A 16,346-nucleotide genomic window follows, 5' to 3' on the forward strand; every position below is an offset into this window, starting at 1 on the left:
GTTTATTCCTTATGTTTGATGCCGTGAAATGTAATATTATCAAGCGCAGTTTTGCTTAGAAATACAGAGATTTAGTACGACAGTGCACCCACGACGAACGTTTGCCGTTTGCCCACTCAACCCGTTGCCGGCCCACTTTGTTGCACCTCTGCCCTCTGCTGTTGTTTAACGCGAGTCGGGTGTTCGCGCCAGGGCCGCGGTAGTCAGAACTGAACTCGGAAGTGTGCGCTGTGGGACTGTGGACGCGATTTCCAGTTGGTGAGCTGTCCGCGCGGCGCAGAGTGTCGTCGATCGGAAAATGGTGATGATGGAAACGGGCGAAACGTCTGAGACGCCGCTGATCATGGGTTTCTCGGAGGACTCGCCAAGTGCCGACGATGCCGCTTTCTCCGGCAGCGAGCCGCAGACAGTGAGCGTCAGTGTGACGGACCACCTCCCGAACGTGCTTCTGGCCACTTCACAGGGCATCATCACGTCGGAGCAGCTGCAACAAGCCGGCATCAAAGCCACACATATTGTTATCCACGATCAGAGTGCGCTGGATGTGTTCAAGACAGCGCAGGCGAGTGATATTTGTCGCTCGATCGGGCAGCCCTGATTAGAGAGAAAAGGCAATCGCACGTAATCCTCCGGGAACGGGGAAGATTAGGTCAGCTTAACAAAAGGAGAAAGTTGCAATTAATTACTCGTACTTTAGTGTATCCTGTGGGCACTCAAGTTATGCTTTGACACATTGGCCGAAACTGCGGTTGTTCGCGATCGGAAAGTTATCGTATTATTACTTTCTGGAAATATTTGTGGATCTGTACCTTGATCTGCTCATGATAGCCATGACACAACAACGTAAGACTCCCAAGCAAGTTCAAAACCTGTGGGCCTGTCTTTCACAGTGACCAGCATAGCCATTTGGCGGCTATGGGCCTCTCATTGAGTGGTTAGAGCAGAAAGTTGTGCGAGCTGGTTTAAGTTCATGGTAGGTAATAGTGCAAGAAAAGATGTAGGACAAGCACCACAAGGATGAGCACTAACTCACAACTGAAGGTTTATTCCTGAACATACAGGTCATTGAGTGGACTCAAGAGAAGCATAATGCCGACTTCAACTGTGTCGACACAAAAAAAAAAAACAAGCGGGTGACACATATATCCGAGAAATCTCTACATACGGTCGCAGTCAACAGTGTTTGGTGTGCTTCTCTCAAGTCTTTTGTTCTTGCAGTCTGACTGTCCAAATGAAAACACACCAACATTCTTGGACACGATTGGTCATGGTGTGTGGCCACAGGGGCCTCATTATCACTCTCTGCTTAATGGCATTCACACGACAAACCAGTTTGTCTTTAATTAAATTTTGTTTCCTTCAATGCCATGAGGCAGAGTACCTGACTTGACAGTACCGCCAGCATGTGGTTGTTTTTCTTCTGCTTTAATCTCTCATTGATAAAAAGTGTAAAATTTAAAAAAAGTACACATATCCTATGCTGCTTGGTTTCGATTGTTGGCTTCTGTCATTTATGTTGTAAGGAGCACCTCTTTCCATTTCCTTGTCCACATGCTGCCGGTGGGATCCGAACCTACCACCTCTGAATTCCACGTCTGGTGGAATTGGTGGTACCAACTGGCCTATGGCGATGGCGATCCAATTTTCTTCCTTCGGGGATATTTATACGTAGTGTAGCCAAACCTTGAGAGTGTTCACCAGCGCCACCCTCGTCCACAGCTGCGGACGTAGTACGTCCTGTATTACCGCGAGTGCCACGTAGGAACGTGGAACTTTGAAACGTGAGAACTTTCAATGTTGAAATTCAAGGAAAAAGCATTTCCTTGATTACAGCAAATTTGCTAGGCATGTCTAGTTGCAAGATGCTGAAGTAGGTGGCGCCAGCTCTATCGACGGAATAGAGTTGCTGTGGAGAGAGCAATGCACTAGGTGGCCAAGCGCACCGTCATGCAGCCAAACTATATTTATTTATTTATTTAAATAAATAAATAAATAAGTGACGCTGTTACAGGCGCTCCGCCCCTGTAGCTTTCCCTTCATTGCCAAGAAACGCTGTCGCCAAGCATGTAATGCTGGGGAGACTCGACACCAGCATCTCTTATTCTGCCTGCAGTGCAGTTAAGCGGGCATGTCTGCACCTGCTGCCCGCACGGGTATCATAGTTGGGTGTCATGTTTAAAAAGATAAGGCACACAGGAAGAAATTGATCACACATGTGTGGCCTGTCCTTTTTGTGTACATCATCATCTTGTGCTGATATGTCTCCTACACTTACAGTTCTCTTTGTTTTTGTACAAATGCCCCCCTCTCCCCAGCTGAACCAATAGCCGTGCCTGCTGTGTGGCTTAAAGTTTCGGGCTAGCTGGTCCATGATTCCTTCAGGACCCTGCAGTGCAACAAGCTAAAGATGAGGGCCGAAAAGAAGGAACAAGCCAGTGGGATTTGAGAGCACACACATGAGCCCTTCTACTTGCGCACCTGCTGTTCGTGCATATATCAGCTCTGTGTAACATAGTGCTGTTGGAAGTGTACGTCTTCACGATTGGAAGAAATTGGTGTGTGTTAAAAAAAAAAAAGAGCACCGCCATTGCCTGAAGAACTGATGTTTTGAACTCCGACACAGGAAATTCAGGAGATAATTTAAAAATGTTCCCTCACAGTATGGGTACGATGGGTCCGTTGAAATGCACACCCCAAACTAGCCTTGGTGGATGGACCAAGTCATGACTGTACACCTCCACGTTCCCTTCTATTGACCCCTACCTCTCTGGAGACAAGGCTTCTCCTAGAAAAGGAAACCGCGTTGCGATGGAGGCGAAACGCAGAAGGCGCCCATGTGCTGTGCAATGTCAGTGCACGTTAAAGATCCCCAGGTGCTCGAAATTATTCCCGAGACCTCCACTACAGCACCATTCCTTCCTTTCTTCGTTCACTCCCTCCTTTATCCCTTTCTTTGCAGTGCAGTTCAGGTGTCCACCGAGATATGCGAGACAATTATGCACCATTTCGTTTCGGCAAAAATCATTTTTTTTTAGGGAGCCGGTCTCTCGGTCTCTTTGCTTGTTTGTTGTTCAAAAGTAATGTTTTTTCTTGGATGTTTCAAGAGCACAAGTGGCAACTTTTTAAGAGGTGAAAGTATAGAGGCTAGAAGATTTGACTCTATAATGAAAGTATGCTCTTGAATCATGATGATGATGATGACTCAAGAGCATACTTTCATCTCTTGGAAAGTTGCCACTTGTGGTGGAGTCTACTTTTTTCATTTGTTGTGCAGTAGAAGCTTTTCAGGCAGGATGGAAGGGAGGTGCATTTTTCCCGTTGCTCAGCCATGACAGTGGTTGTCAAGCAGTGCTGCTGTGCACAGATTACTGCAGACTAAAAAAATGATGGTTTGGTTTGGTTTATGGGGCTTAACGTCCCAAAGCGACCAAGGCTATGAGAGACGCCGTAGTGGAGGGCTCCGAAAATTTCGACCACCTGGGGTTCTTTAACGTGCACTGACATCGCACAGTTCACGGGCCTCTAAAATTTCTCCTCCAAAGAAATTCAACCACCGCAGCCGGGATCGAAGCCGCGTCTTTCAGGTCAGCAGCCAAGCGCCGTAACCACTGAGCCACCGTGGCGGTGTAGACTAAAAAAATGATCTCTCATAACTGTGTCTGTGCAGGCATCACTGGCAGCCCAGTCACCCGGCGATGATGGCTCTGGAACAGGGCAGAAGTACAAGTACAACTGGGACGACTCTGTCCACGAGCCTGAACTGTTAGTGCGATGCCGAAATGTGTGCGGTCACCTCCACAAGAACAAGTTCGGCTCAGGTTAGCGGCTGTGACTTACCTGCAGTGATCATTGGTACATTAGTGTCCTAATGTGCGTTAGAAAACAGAAATCCTTGCCAGTTAGCAACTAATTGAAATAGAATTAAAATAGAAACACCAGCTGAGAAAGCGTGAGCAAGAATTGAGAGGTGCATGTGATGGTGGTTCCAGCCCTCACACCGTGCATGTTCTTGTTGACTGGTGTTCAGTTTTCATGTGGCGTGTCAGTCTGCAATGAAGGCATCTTAACCTCTTGGAGTCATTAGTCGCATTCTCTCCAGCATTGGAGAACAGTCGCTGTAGATGTGTGTCTAGCGGTATTTGCCTATCTGTTTCACACCTGTACGACCTCACTTCCCAGTTCTTCCTTGCTTGTCTTGCTGAATATGTAGTGCCATCCATTGAAAGTTCATGCAAAGGTTATATGGGGGGATAGTTGGTGTAATATTACGTCAGTAACGAAGTTTGTGCCACTGCTTAGAAAGTCACATTCAGAGGTCAACATTGAGGAGAGGACAACGTATTCGCAACGAAGCAGATTTGAACTCAAAAAATCATGCTTGCTGTCATGTCTCGATGCACAGTACTTTATTGTGTCTACTTTGTCCTCTCCTTAAACAAGTATAGACACCCAGTTTCGGGGGCATGTTTTCTTCTCTGCAGTAATGCGTAAGACATTACTCTACGTGGATTGTCATGTAGTACTCGCTTACGACCACTAAAAAATTTATAATCAGATTTTTCTCTCATGCTGTATTTATAATCAGATTTTTCTCTCGTGCTGTTATGTTTTCAGTTTCAACAGCACTGTGATGTCAAAGGTGCGTTTAGGTCACGTGAAATGCATTTTTTCAGCACAAAAAACACCACTTCCACTTAACAGGTCACATGAAGCATGAAAAAACTGCAGTATAATTGCTGCTTCTTCATTCGTTGTCATTTTGCTCTTGAGGCAGGCTGGCTTTAGCATTGTGATGAATTAAAACGACGAAGCGGGGATTATATTGGAGTTTTGCTTGTGTCTCGTGTGACCTATATGCAACTTTGACGTCACAGCCATCAGTTGGCTCATGAAACCAAAACTGCACGAGAGAAAAATTTGATTATAAACCATTTAACGATAACAGGTGAACACAACATGGTAATCCATGTATATATACTAATACCTTGCGCATCATTACAAAGAACAAAACATGCACCCCAAAAATTGGATGTCTGTACTCTTTTAATATTTTCCCGTGAGCGTGAATTTCTAAGCAGTGTAGAAACATCTTCATCAGCGTAGAGTTCTTTTAACACGTATCTTACAACCTGGTTCTTCTGCTTCTAGAGGAAAGCACAGAGTCGAAAGGCACAAACTTCTAACGCCATAGCCTTTCGTAGCAATGTTCTTGGTGCTTGCATTTCTCAGAATCTGCTCACAATGTCGGAAATTAGCAAAATTGTTTGGGACCACAATGTTGGTCAACCCTCATAACTGCAGAGAGTTTTAATTGTGTTCCCTTGTGTGAAACGTGAGGACAATCTTTGGTGCAGGATCACTTGGCAAAGCCAAAGCGTTTGGTTCTCAGGTGCTTGTTTACTGCTCCTGTATGGCGGGCCCACACAGCAAGGGCAGACTGCCTGATCTGGCTTTCAGGTCATAGCATCAGTAATGCTTCCTACGCTAGCAACATAAGTCACAATATTTTAACAGCGCAAAAAAAGGGCACACACACAGGAAAGGACAGAAAGAAACGGACAGTAAGAGCGCTCTTACTGTCTGTTTCTTTCTGTCCTTTCCTGTGTGTGTGTGCCCTTTTTTTGCGCTGTTAAAATATTGTAACATGAACCAGCAAGCCCTGCATCAAGTACAACATAAGTCTGTTGTTTTGGAGAAGCCTTGGGGTATATTGCTGTGCTTGAGACGTGAGTTGAAGGACCACAGACACCTAGTTTTCAATTATAAATTCAATTCATTTCAATTATTATAATTATAATAACTCAGTTGTCAATTATTTAGTGGCTGTAACCAAGTACCATGTGGTGGACTATGTATGCTAATGTACAACGCATCATTTGAGAGACGACGGGCAACTAAAATGAGGTGTCTATGGTCTCTTAATGTCACAAGAGCAAAGGCCTGTTGACAGTGCAATGATGCATCCACCAGGGGGCCGAGGGCGCTGCATCAAGTCTGGGACCCGCTGGTACACGCCGTCAGAGTTTGAAGCCCTGTGTGGGCGTGCCAACAGTAAGGACTGGAAGCGCAGCATCCGCTATGCGGGCCGCACGTTGCTCTGCCTCATCGAGGACGGCATCCTGATGCCCCACGCCACATCGTGCACCTGTGCCGCCTGCTGTGACGACCTGGTGGTGGTAGGTGCAGCCTCTCTTCTTCACGACACTGTGATGACAGGTGCTCATAGCCATCTTGGTTAGATGTAATGCTGGTGAAAGTTGTCATGCTTTCCTTTCTTCGTCTTGCACTGTCACTGACCACCCCCACCTGCCTGCAGTGTGGTTGCTCATGTAACATACGACCTGCACACAGGTGACACGGCTAACAGAAAATGCATTGTGCGCATCCAGAAAAGGGAAATCTATGCAAGGTGCTGGAAGTAGTAAGAGAATATGTATACTTAGGGCAGGTAGTGACAGCTGATCCGGATCATGAGAGGGAAATAACTAGAAGAATAAGAATGGGGTGGAGCGCATATGGCAGGTTCTCCCAGATCATGAATGGCAGTTTGCCAATATCCCTCAAGAGAAAAAGTATACAATAGCTGTGTCTTACCGGTACTCACCTATGGGGCAGAAACAGGGAGGCTAACAAAGAGGGTTCAGCTTAAGTTGAGAACAACGCAGCGAGCTATGGAAAGGAAAATGATAGGTGTAACGTTAAGAGATCGGAAGAAGGCGGAGTGGGTGAGGGAAGAAACGCGTGTTAATGACTTCCTAGTTGAAATCAGGAGGAAGAAGTGGGCTTGGGCAGGGCATGCAATGCGAAGGCAAGATGACCGCTGGTCCTTAAGGGCAACAGAGTGGATTCCAAGAGAAGCCAAACGTAGCAGGGGGCGGCAGAAAATTAGGTGGGCGGATGAGATTTAAGAAATTTGCGGTGGCTGCAGCTGGCAAAGGACAGGGTTAATTGGAGGGACATGGGAGAGGCCTTTGCCCTGCAGTGGGTGTAGTCCGGCTGATGATGTAATGAGAAGGAGTTTACTGGACCTGTGCGTGAGAGCGGAATTCTTTGCTCTGCATTGCTAGATACGACGATGCTTCACCTTTCAGGACGTTACAAAACCTGTGGCTGCACAGTGCTTTGATCGCAGCTCACTTGGGTTATTTGTTCTGCTGAAAACAGTTTGAGGGACTCTTCCACCTGTATGCTTTGCATAGCTACACACTTTCCAGCTTCAGTATGTGAAACAAACCAAGAGTCTCTCGTCTCATGCATCCACGCTGGACAGCTTAATTGAATTCTCGCCAAACTGTTGCCAAGTGCTGTATGCATGTGCTGCGGCCAAGCTGCTTAATTCACAGCTGTGTGATATTTTTGCTCTTAAGTCATTAAGGCATGTGTTTGAGAAAACATGGGAAAGAGATCTCATTCCAGGAGTGCCTCTGCTGCAACTTCAGACCTTTCTGATTCCGAGACTGACATTAGTACCAGCTGCTTCTTCACACTGTTCTCAAAGCACTGCACTATTTGTAATTACTTTCTTTGCAAGTCACTTGTAAGTTAGTTTACTACACCAATTTTTTTTTTTTCCACATTTGCTTATCCACTTATCCATTGTTAAGCACCTGGCTACTGAGAAGCAAGGTGCAGTGTCATATGCGCTTTTGTATTTCGAAGTAAGCTATTGCCCCAGTTTCACGTATATAGCGACATGTGCCACAATACTGTGTGCAATTTTTGCAGTGGCACATTGGAATTTGTGCTATGCAAAAGCCTAGTTTACAAAGTTACATTCACAATTGCTGTGAAATTATTAGAGAATGCTTCTAGTCACTGCTTTGTGAGTTCAGTATGTGAACGTTTACTCCAATCTGAATAACTGTTATTTTTTATTCTCTCAAACAACACACACATGCTATTTACGAACTGCTGTGTAGCCTTGGGTCTCAGATTTCACATTTCAAACCTGTCATCGTTGTTATAATTTTCCCAGTTTTTTCGTAAAAATTGCTGGAAACAAAGGAAGGAATGCATGTTCACCAGTATGAATGCATACCAACTTGCCCAGATCTCAGCTTTACTAAAAGGAATGCGTAGTCCATCTATAATTTCTCTAAATTCATCTATGTAGTCATGCAGTTGCAGTTTGTGCAATATAAATATGCTGCTCTTTATATGCAATTTTTATATTTTATGCTATATCATATAATGTAGTTCCTTGACTTGTGCCAAGCTTCAAGGGGCCAGAATTTGACTTTGTGTTTAAATAATGCCTATGCCTCGCTTTTTGGTTCATTTAAAGTCATTCAGTTGACTGGGGTAAAGGGGGGAAAATTCTCTCATCGCTGTTGGACAAACCGTTTGCAGAGTGGCCCTGTCCGCCTCTACACACCTTACAAGAGGAAAAGAAAGGAAGAGGCCCTCACTGCTGGGAGGTCGTCCGATGAGCCACCCGAAAAACTGCCCCCACTGGCTCCCAAGCCTGCACCACCCAAGGCCAACGACTGTAAGGGTTGTCTGGCTTACTGACCTGCCTAGCGCTTAACATCTAAGGCATCGCTTTTTTGCGCAGTAACTCTAAAAGTTTATTGTGTAAAAGCTTGTGACCACTAGCTAAGGTTTTAGAGGGTCTAAACTTTCCCTGTATAAAGGTTATGTTGTGTGTATTCAGTTTTGTGCTTTGTATGCGTTCAGAAAGATCCGCCAGCCTTTTCTGGGCGTCATTTTTTAAACTGGATCCCATCAACTACATTGTGATTCGGCAAGAAAAACAAATCATTTTTGTGCATTGTCATAAGGAAACCACCGCACGTGAGAAATTTAATTTTAAAGTCGTCAAATCTTTCAAGCTTTACCACACATAGGAGATAGTGAAATTGCCTAGTATCCTATATTGTAGGACAGCTCAAAAGTCTGTGTTGAGAAAAGATTTTTTTACCTATGAAAGGATGATCCTGAATTGTGAAGTGAAATAAACCTTTTATATACAAAAATATGATAACTGTTTTAAAATTGCTGAAGCTTCGGCACATATGGGTTAAATTGTATCCTGGCATGAATTGTTTGTTAGTAGAGTGCAATCATGCTTCACACTTACCAAGGCATTTAAGCTTTCCTTGAATGAAGCAATGTTCTGAGATCAGGAGCTGCAGGGATTAAAAGATGAAAATGCATTTACAGCGTAGACAGCTCAGCAAACTGTATGGATAGCTTCAGCCTCTTGCCATCTCTGTTAGTGTCCACAGGTCCTTCAATGTCTTCCTACTCAACAGCATGCTGACGTAGCTCTATCCTGAGAGACCATCACTGGGAGCCATGTTTAGACTGTGCGGAATGTATGGCTTAGGTATTAGAGGCATTGATAGGCTGGAAATTGCCTCATGTGTAGTAGTTGTTTGCTTGTCGAAATATGTACTAAGGTCTTGGTCTTAAAGGTGCACTGAAGAGGATTCTGAACTTGTCTTTTTGCCGCGGGAACTCGATCCACACGTTCCTAGCATTCTTAGAAACTGCAACTTATTGCCCTCTGTGGCCGATTTCCCTAATTAAATCGAATTAACGTCCAGCTCCCGCCTTTATTTTTTGAATTCTCCGCGTACGGTGGGCGGAGTCGACCAACGCACGGAGTGCCTTTCAGCCAGCTCCGTGGAGGCTTTGCTTTCGCTTTATTTTGTTTTTTAGGTTTCTATGAATAAATAGTTTCATTCGCAGATAATATAGCCGCAAAATAAGCCCAAAGAAATAAAAATACGCGCGGACTATTTGCTACTACAGACTACTACGTATTACTCCGCCGATGGCTGAGCGGCAAGCCGCCACGGGACTGGGTGAAAGGCGCTCCATGCGTTGGTCGACTCCGCCCACCGTACGCGGGAGAATTAAAAAAAAAAGGCAGGAGCTGGACGTTAATTCGATTTAATTACGGAAATCAGCCACGCAGGGCTATAAATCGAAGTTTCTAAGAATGCTGGGAACGTGTAGATCGAGTTCCCGCGGCAAAGAGACAAGTTCAGATTCCTCTTCAGTGCACCTTTAAGTCCACACTCTGATTCAGATTTCTTTTATGCGCACAGACAATAAGACAAGGTAGACAGGACGGAGCTCCGTCCTGTCTACGGAGCTCGTCTGTACGGAGCTCGTCTGTCTACGGAGCTCTATCTATGCGCATAAAAGAAATCTGAGTATGAACCAACTAGCCCCACAACGCATACCACATTCTGATGAAAGCAGCTACAAAGGTGGTCTTTACAGCATAAATGCACTTGTAGGCTAATGCAGTACTGTTGTGGGCATATGCATTGTTCTGAACAGCTTTTTACCAGGAGTAGTCAGCTTATAGTCGGTTTACTTGCAATGAAAGGTGCAGTCTGTGCTCATTTCTCTTAAGCAGTTAAAAAGCATGTGTATGCTGGAGTTGCATAAGGCACTTTTTTGTATCTTTTTTTGCTTCTTCTTCTGGCTTCACTTGTTTATTTGCAGGAGAGACGCAAAGCTTTACTCAAACACTTTGTGATGCAGTGTCCGCTTGTGAGTTTTTTAATTTTGTTTTACTCTCTCTCTCGTACCCAGTCGTGGTCACCCTGGCGCCAACACTGGTGTCTGATACGACCGCAAGGGTGCTTGTCGGGAGCCTTGTGGATGGTGGAGTCGTCACAAGTGCGTTATTTGATTTTTTCATGCCTTGCTTTTTTACTCTTGCCAACTTGTAAATAGTAAATACCATATTTACTCACCTAATATGTACACCCCCAACTTTTTCCCGTTTTTTTTTTAGAAAAAAATACAAAAAACTTTTACTCGTATATTTTGCACTGCCTGCTGTGCCAGACCACCAGCATGAACGCGGATCTGCACGAGGCAGCGTGGGAAGACCGGCGTGGCTGTGTTGCCGTGTGCGGCTGCGAAAGGTGCTAGTGGCGAGCGCATGAATTGTACCTGCGCTGTTTACCCAGCTCACTCGCGCTGATGGTTGCCTTCTCAGGCGAATAGTTGCGCACATGTGCCCCAGTTTTAGACTGCCAAACTGGCTGCTGCTCGATTTGCCGCTAGTCAGATGGGCTGCAAGCGAGGGCGTTTTGTTTTATCGCCCATCGTCTCCTTTGCCTCCCACTGCTGTTTTCGCACTTGTATCACTGCATGTTGATTGCTTTGAGCTGCACACGTGCATCATGCCATATTACGCGGAGCTACATAACATGGGGCAAGACAGGAGGAGGTATGTCTCTTACATTTGGAGCCAAGCTTTCCCTTTTTTTTTTTTGCCAGTGAGCAGTGCGAGATGGGGAATTCTATGTATAGGCAGCAAGATACAGTATATATTGTGCATTATAACCTTTGTAACGTTTTTCAGGCTGTTTTCAGAGAATTTTCACATAATTTGCACACACCCTCATTGAAGCCTAAATTTTTAAACACGCAAATTACGCTAGTAAATATGGTATATTGATTTGCTCTAAATCCAAGTCAAGTACAGTTGAACCTGTGACGTGCAAATATCGCAGGGCCATGAAAAATAATCATATTATCCGAAACAAACAGAATTTCTGTGCAGAGGTATGCGAAATGTATTCACTCAGATCTGTTTACTGCTGTTGGGATCGATTTACTGCAGTAAACAAACAAAGCGCCAAAGCAAGCACCAAAGAAATTAGAAGAGCTCGTGTTGCTCAGAATCTGTTTTATGTAAATCCCTTTTCTCTACCTTTTTCTGAAAGCATAATTGCAGTAACACCTCGAGCTTGTATGAAAGGTGGCCTGTAAGACACCTTATTGGAGCCATTATTCTGACACAGCCTTTAGAGCCTAAAGAGGCGTTCTGTTTGATCAATGATTGAATGAATGATTTTGTTATTTAATGTTGATGTGTTGTGCTCACCAGAACATTACTGAGGAAGTTTCTTGATAAATTTAACAAATGTTTTCATTTGTAGAATTTGCAGAGAAAAAAAAGTGCACTTTTTTACTAAATAAAGATGCGCCAAAGGAGCACTTAGCAAAAGGAGTTTTTATTGCTATTTTTTAGCTTTTTGATTAAAAAATATTGGAAGTTCTTGCACATAGTTTAAGCTTAGGATCTTTCTTATTTCTGCTGCTGTGTTTGTTTTCAGGTCATGTTTTTTTTGTCTTTCGTACATGGCTGCATTACTTTTTTGTGTCCCCAATTTTTTTTTTTTTTTTCATACAGTTTGTAAGTTGTTGGGTTGGGTTTAATGCCACATAGGCTTCACGTGCCAAGCACAAGGTATAGGAGAAGTTTTCTTCCTAATTTGATAAAAATGTGAAAAGTGATCAGTGGTGTAGAGGGCCTAAAACGTTAGTTTTACTACCTAGTGATGACAGGTTTGAAAGTGATGTGGTAGTTAACAGTATTGGGAGACCCATCAGAGGGTCATTGAGTGTAGTAACTGGGCTGATCAGAATTGCTCAGGCTGTAGTTTCTGTACCATAATGCCTGCTGCGACAGTTGTCTCCAGTGTGTGAAACCAACGCTTCCATTGCAGACAGTGGTGTCGTCGAAACAACAGCAGTTTCAACTCCCCGCCTGGCACCCACGGTGTCGGACTTGACGGAGCAGAGGCAGTGGTGGCAGTTGGAAGAGGTGTGACCAAGTGCTTGTCTTGGCTGCATGTTGTGATAAGTGAAGTGCCACAAGCAATTTCTCAGTTGATAGCTCCCTCCGTGTTGCTGTGACTGAGGTCATTTTGAGTGAGGATGTTAAGCGTCACAGCTGCACATCTAATTTGGCCGAGCATGGTGGCAGAGTTTTGTAAACCTGCTGCATTCAGGCATAGCTTTTCTTGGCATTGAGTGGACCTTTTCTCTCTAACTTTGTGGTTCACAGGCTTGCCTAATCAAAGAAGCTGTTTCTGTCACCTCTTTCGTTGAAAACACGCATTTATGTTAGAAATATGCCTTTAATAATGAGTACTACTGTTATACTAAGTTTTAAAGGCTTCAATTGGGGACTATATTCACAGCATAGGAAGAGAGGGCATGCTTAGGCTATGCAGCTTTGGCGGTGTTGCCAAGAAAGGTTGTCATGGAGTATACAGTTTCATGCCCTTCACTGCTTCATAAAGTAGGCATATTTTGTGCCTACGGACAGCTACTCTTGACTTTACAAAAGCAGTAAATTTTCTGTATGGCTAAAAATAGTGCCCCATAGTCGCACACTTTGGCTCCAGGATGCGACTGACACACTCGGGATGAGCGGTTCCTTCTGACGCAAGAAAAGAAATTAATATCGGCACACTCCACACCTCACCTTCCCAGGATGTTGGCTTCCAGCATGTTCCCACTCCTGGTCCACCCGGGCCATCGTTGCCCTGGAAACAGACTCTGTCCTTGACTCACACAGCTTGCAACTGCTGAAATCGCGCGCAGAGCATGTTTTCGCAAAGCAGTGGCAAGGGGTGTGCATTGCAGCTGAGGAGTGCAAACCTTCTCGTCCGTTCACGACATTGCTCGCAATATGATCTGCAAGCTATGGAAATGATTTCAGTAGTGTGTGGTGTGCTGTGGACACCTGCGGTCTGGACAGGATGGAATTATGACTTCAACTGAAATACAAGCTAATATTATCACCTATGGGTGCAACATGGCAGACGGCAAATTAGTGATTTCATACGGGCTGAGTATCTCATAAAAGTGATTTTTTTTTTTCACGTTTATGGATTTCTTTGACTTGAGGAAGAAGTCTCACTAAATGTGCTAATGAGCCTTCCTCAGGATGTCAGGATTGCTCAGCTTTTGTTGGTTACCACTTTTTAATTTGGCTGCATTAAAAATTTTAGTGAAAACCTTTCGTACCCACTCGCTCAGGAGAAAAAGAGTGTGTGAGAGCTGATTGACTGCAGCATCACTCTCCATTTTTTGATTTCCAGGTTTGTGAAAGGGATCAACTTGTAATCGTGTGTTAATGCAGTAGTTTTTCAACAGTTTGACCCTGTGCATGGACTCTCTGCATTCTGTCATTGTCTTCTTTGATAAGGCTTTGTCAGTGTACGCTGTGTTTGCAAGTGCTGCACGAGTAACAGGGTAAGGAGACTGGTAGAGGTTCACTGGTGATGATGTGCAAGAGATGCCATAGCAGTGTAGCTCTGCTCTGTGCTTGCAGTAAGGGTGGGGGAAGGTCAGGCAACTGACAAGTTGTAACCAGATAATGGGATTATAATGAAGTCCTTAATTCATATTTGACCATGGGTGGCAACCAAAGCCCATGTCATGCGGGCAAGTTAGAGCCAAGTTTGTAATAAGGGAGTAATTACTCCCTGGCATCCGCCAAGCACAGCCAATGAGCAATTACTCCCTTATTGCAAAACCTACTCCACCTTGGGGGATTCCCCTAAACTTTGGACCAGACCCAAGTTTACTTTCACGAGGGTACAGCTTGTACAGTCATAGAAAGCATGCCATGAGGAGATTTTAGGAAAGGCTGCTGTGGCAGGTTGTGCTGAAAAAGAGAAAATGTTTGCTGAGGAGCGTACAAAAGGTGCGCGCAGAGCACATGAGACACCTCGCACTGTTCACAAATTCAGTGGCTGGCCTTTTCAGATGGTGAAGAACCTTGTGAAGCAGGTGCAGGAGCTTCAGAAGCAGGTGGACATGGTGAAGGCACAGAGTGTGGCAGCGAGGGAGGCAGCACTGCAGCAGCTTCGGGTGCAGATGGAGAATGAGAAAAAGGAGGTGGGTGCTGCTGCTGCACTTGGTTAGTATTTGTTTAGTTATATGTGGATACTGCAGTGCGATAAAGGCTGGCGTATAGCATAAATAGTATGCATGCAGAGCCAAAATATGAAAACATTACGAGTGATGACAACTCAAATTCCAAATATGCACCAGCAAGCGCAACAAGTACACAAGTGCAATGTGACACAAACAAAAAGCAGTTGGAGGGAAACATTGTGTAGTCAGTTCCAATGTGTGCTTCGAGCACAAAAGAAACCACAAACCTTTTAGTGCCTGTAGCTCTACAAATGCGAGGTACGCAGTTGCTATGGTGCCTTTGATAGTCTGTTATTGGTAAGTTTGTTCCAGTCGGTCACTGTCCTTGTGTAGAAGAATAATACTGTAAGACAGCGGCTGGTGTGCAAGAAGGGGGGGGGGGGGGTTATTGGCACAGGCTGTGGCAGCACTGCCTTTCCTCGTTTACTCGACTCTGGCAGAGGACAGGTGGCTGAGGTTCGTACAGGAGCTGTGTGCAGCATGCACAGACCTCAGAGCACTGCTTTCTCTGGCCGTGGAGCAGCAGCTACAGAGCCGAAACACGCCCTCGCTTCCCGCGCATATGGTCCCCATTTGGAGGGCTTAGTTTTCTCTTGAAACGTGATAGATTGTCAACATTCATTATTTAGGGCACATTTCAAACACAGCTGCCGATTTCTGACGTGAGAAAGTCAAAGGAAAAACAGTTTTCCCATTGCTTCAAATTTGCTAGATCCATCTTGTTACAGGGAGCTTCTGTAGATGGTGCCAACATCTCCAGTGACAAGAGTGAAGCTACTGTGATGGGAGCGACATATACCAGGCACACTATGGTGCGGCTCAACTGTGTGGCAGAATTCCACAGTTAGGGATGCTCCGCTCCTGTAGCCTTCCTTTCATTACTAAGAAAAGGTGATGCCCCTCCTTGCAGAGCAAAGATGGCTGGAAGCTGGTGCTCTGAGAACACTGGTCGGCCGGCAGTTTTCCAGCAGACAAGCGTTGTAGGAAAGGCGGGCTCATTGTGGTATCCTGAAGTAGCCAACAGTCACTGAAACCAAGGAAAGAATGTTTTTGTTATTGTTTTCATTTTCTTTTTCAAATGGTTGTGTTGATCGGTGGGAAACGAGTTTTCTTTAGAAGAAAAATAATTGCTCAGAGAGTGCATGCAGCTGGTGGCATCCGAATCCACAACATCTGCATGTGCCTCGTGCGAGGCTGGATTTTTGTTTTTGTTTTTGGCGCAGGCCTTGAACAGTGCCTGGGTCGAGGCACAGATGAGCTTGTCAAGAAGCATGATGGAAGCCCGCAGTGAAAAGGAAGCCTCGTCCACCCAAGAGAGCACTCAGCTGCCAGCCAGTGACGCTCAGGGTGCCAGGGGGCCCACAGACAAGAGTCTCGGACCAAAGGCAGGTGGCATCTTCTTCCTGTGATCGCCACTGGGGGAAGCCATACACCCCATTGCGTATTGCTCTCACAGCAGTAGGTTTGTTTATAGACCTAGAAAGGTATTTGATGCTGCCATACGTGCTTTTGTAGTCCAAGCTATAGCAGGCATGTGTGCTCAGAGGAGAATGTTGGAATTTTCGTATAGTTTACTTAAAGAACTGCAAACAGTGTGCTCACGAAATGATTGATCATTGCATATCTTACAAATTCAACAG

The 16,346-nt window shown here is 45.0% G+C and overlaps 1 protein-coding gene and 1 long non-coding RNA gene across 3 annotated transcripts in view; one reads left to right on the forward strand and one right to left on the reverse strand.

The window, feature by feature from the left end:
• The window catches only part of LOC149331060 (deformed epidermal autoregulatory factor 1 homolog), an 18,738-nt gene continuing 2,392 nt past the window's right edge, over nt 1-16,346 (forward strand). Inside the window, exons 1-8 of one of the 2 annotated variants that reach the window (XR_016285767.1) lie at nt 1-562; nt 3,668-3,818; nt 5,971-6,176; nt 8,350-8,488; nt 10,552-10,638; nt 12,483-12,580; nt 14,536-14,689; nt 15,930-16,091. Coding sequence is in view for 1 of the 2 variants with exons in the window: in XM_089561772.1 (XP_089417898.1) it covers nt 299-562; nt 3,668-3,818; nt 5,971-6,176; nt 8,350-8,488; nt 10,552-10,638; nt 12,483-12,580; nt 14,536-14,667; nt 15,930-16,091 (1,239 nt within the window). In the remaining variant the exon portion in view is untranslated. The remainder of the gene's footprint in view (nt 563-3,667; nt 3,819-5,970; nt 6,177-8,349; nt 8,489-10,551; nt 10,639-12,482; nt 12,581-14,535; nt 14,690-15,929; nt 16,092-16,346) is intronic. The other variant, XM_089561772.1, reaches the window with a different exon arrangement.
• The window catches only part of LOC149331061 (uncharacterized), a 25,543-nt gene continuing 19,699 nt past the window's right edge, over nt 10,503-16,346 (reverse strand). Inside the window, exon 3 of the long non-coding RNA XR_016285768.1 lies at nt 10,503-13,307. This is a non-coding gene — a long non-coding RNA (uncharacterized LOC149331061). The remainder of the gene's footprint in view (nt 13,308-16,346) is intronic.

This window comes from Amblyomma mixtum, chromosome 9 (genome assembly GCF_055824585.1).
Source record: "Amblyomma mixtum isolate Tamu chromosome 9, ASM5582458v1, whole genome shotgun sequence".
Lineage (NCBI taxonomy): Eukaryota > Metazoa > Arthropoda > Arachnida > Ixodida > Ixodidae > Amblyomma > Amblyomma mixtum.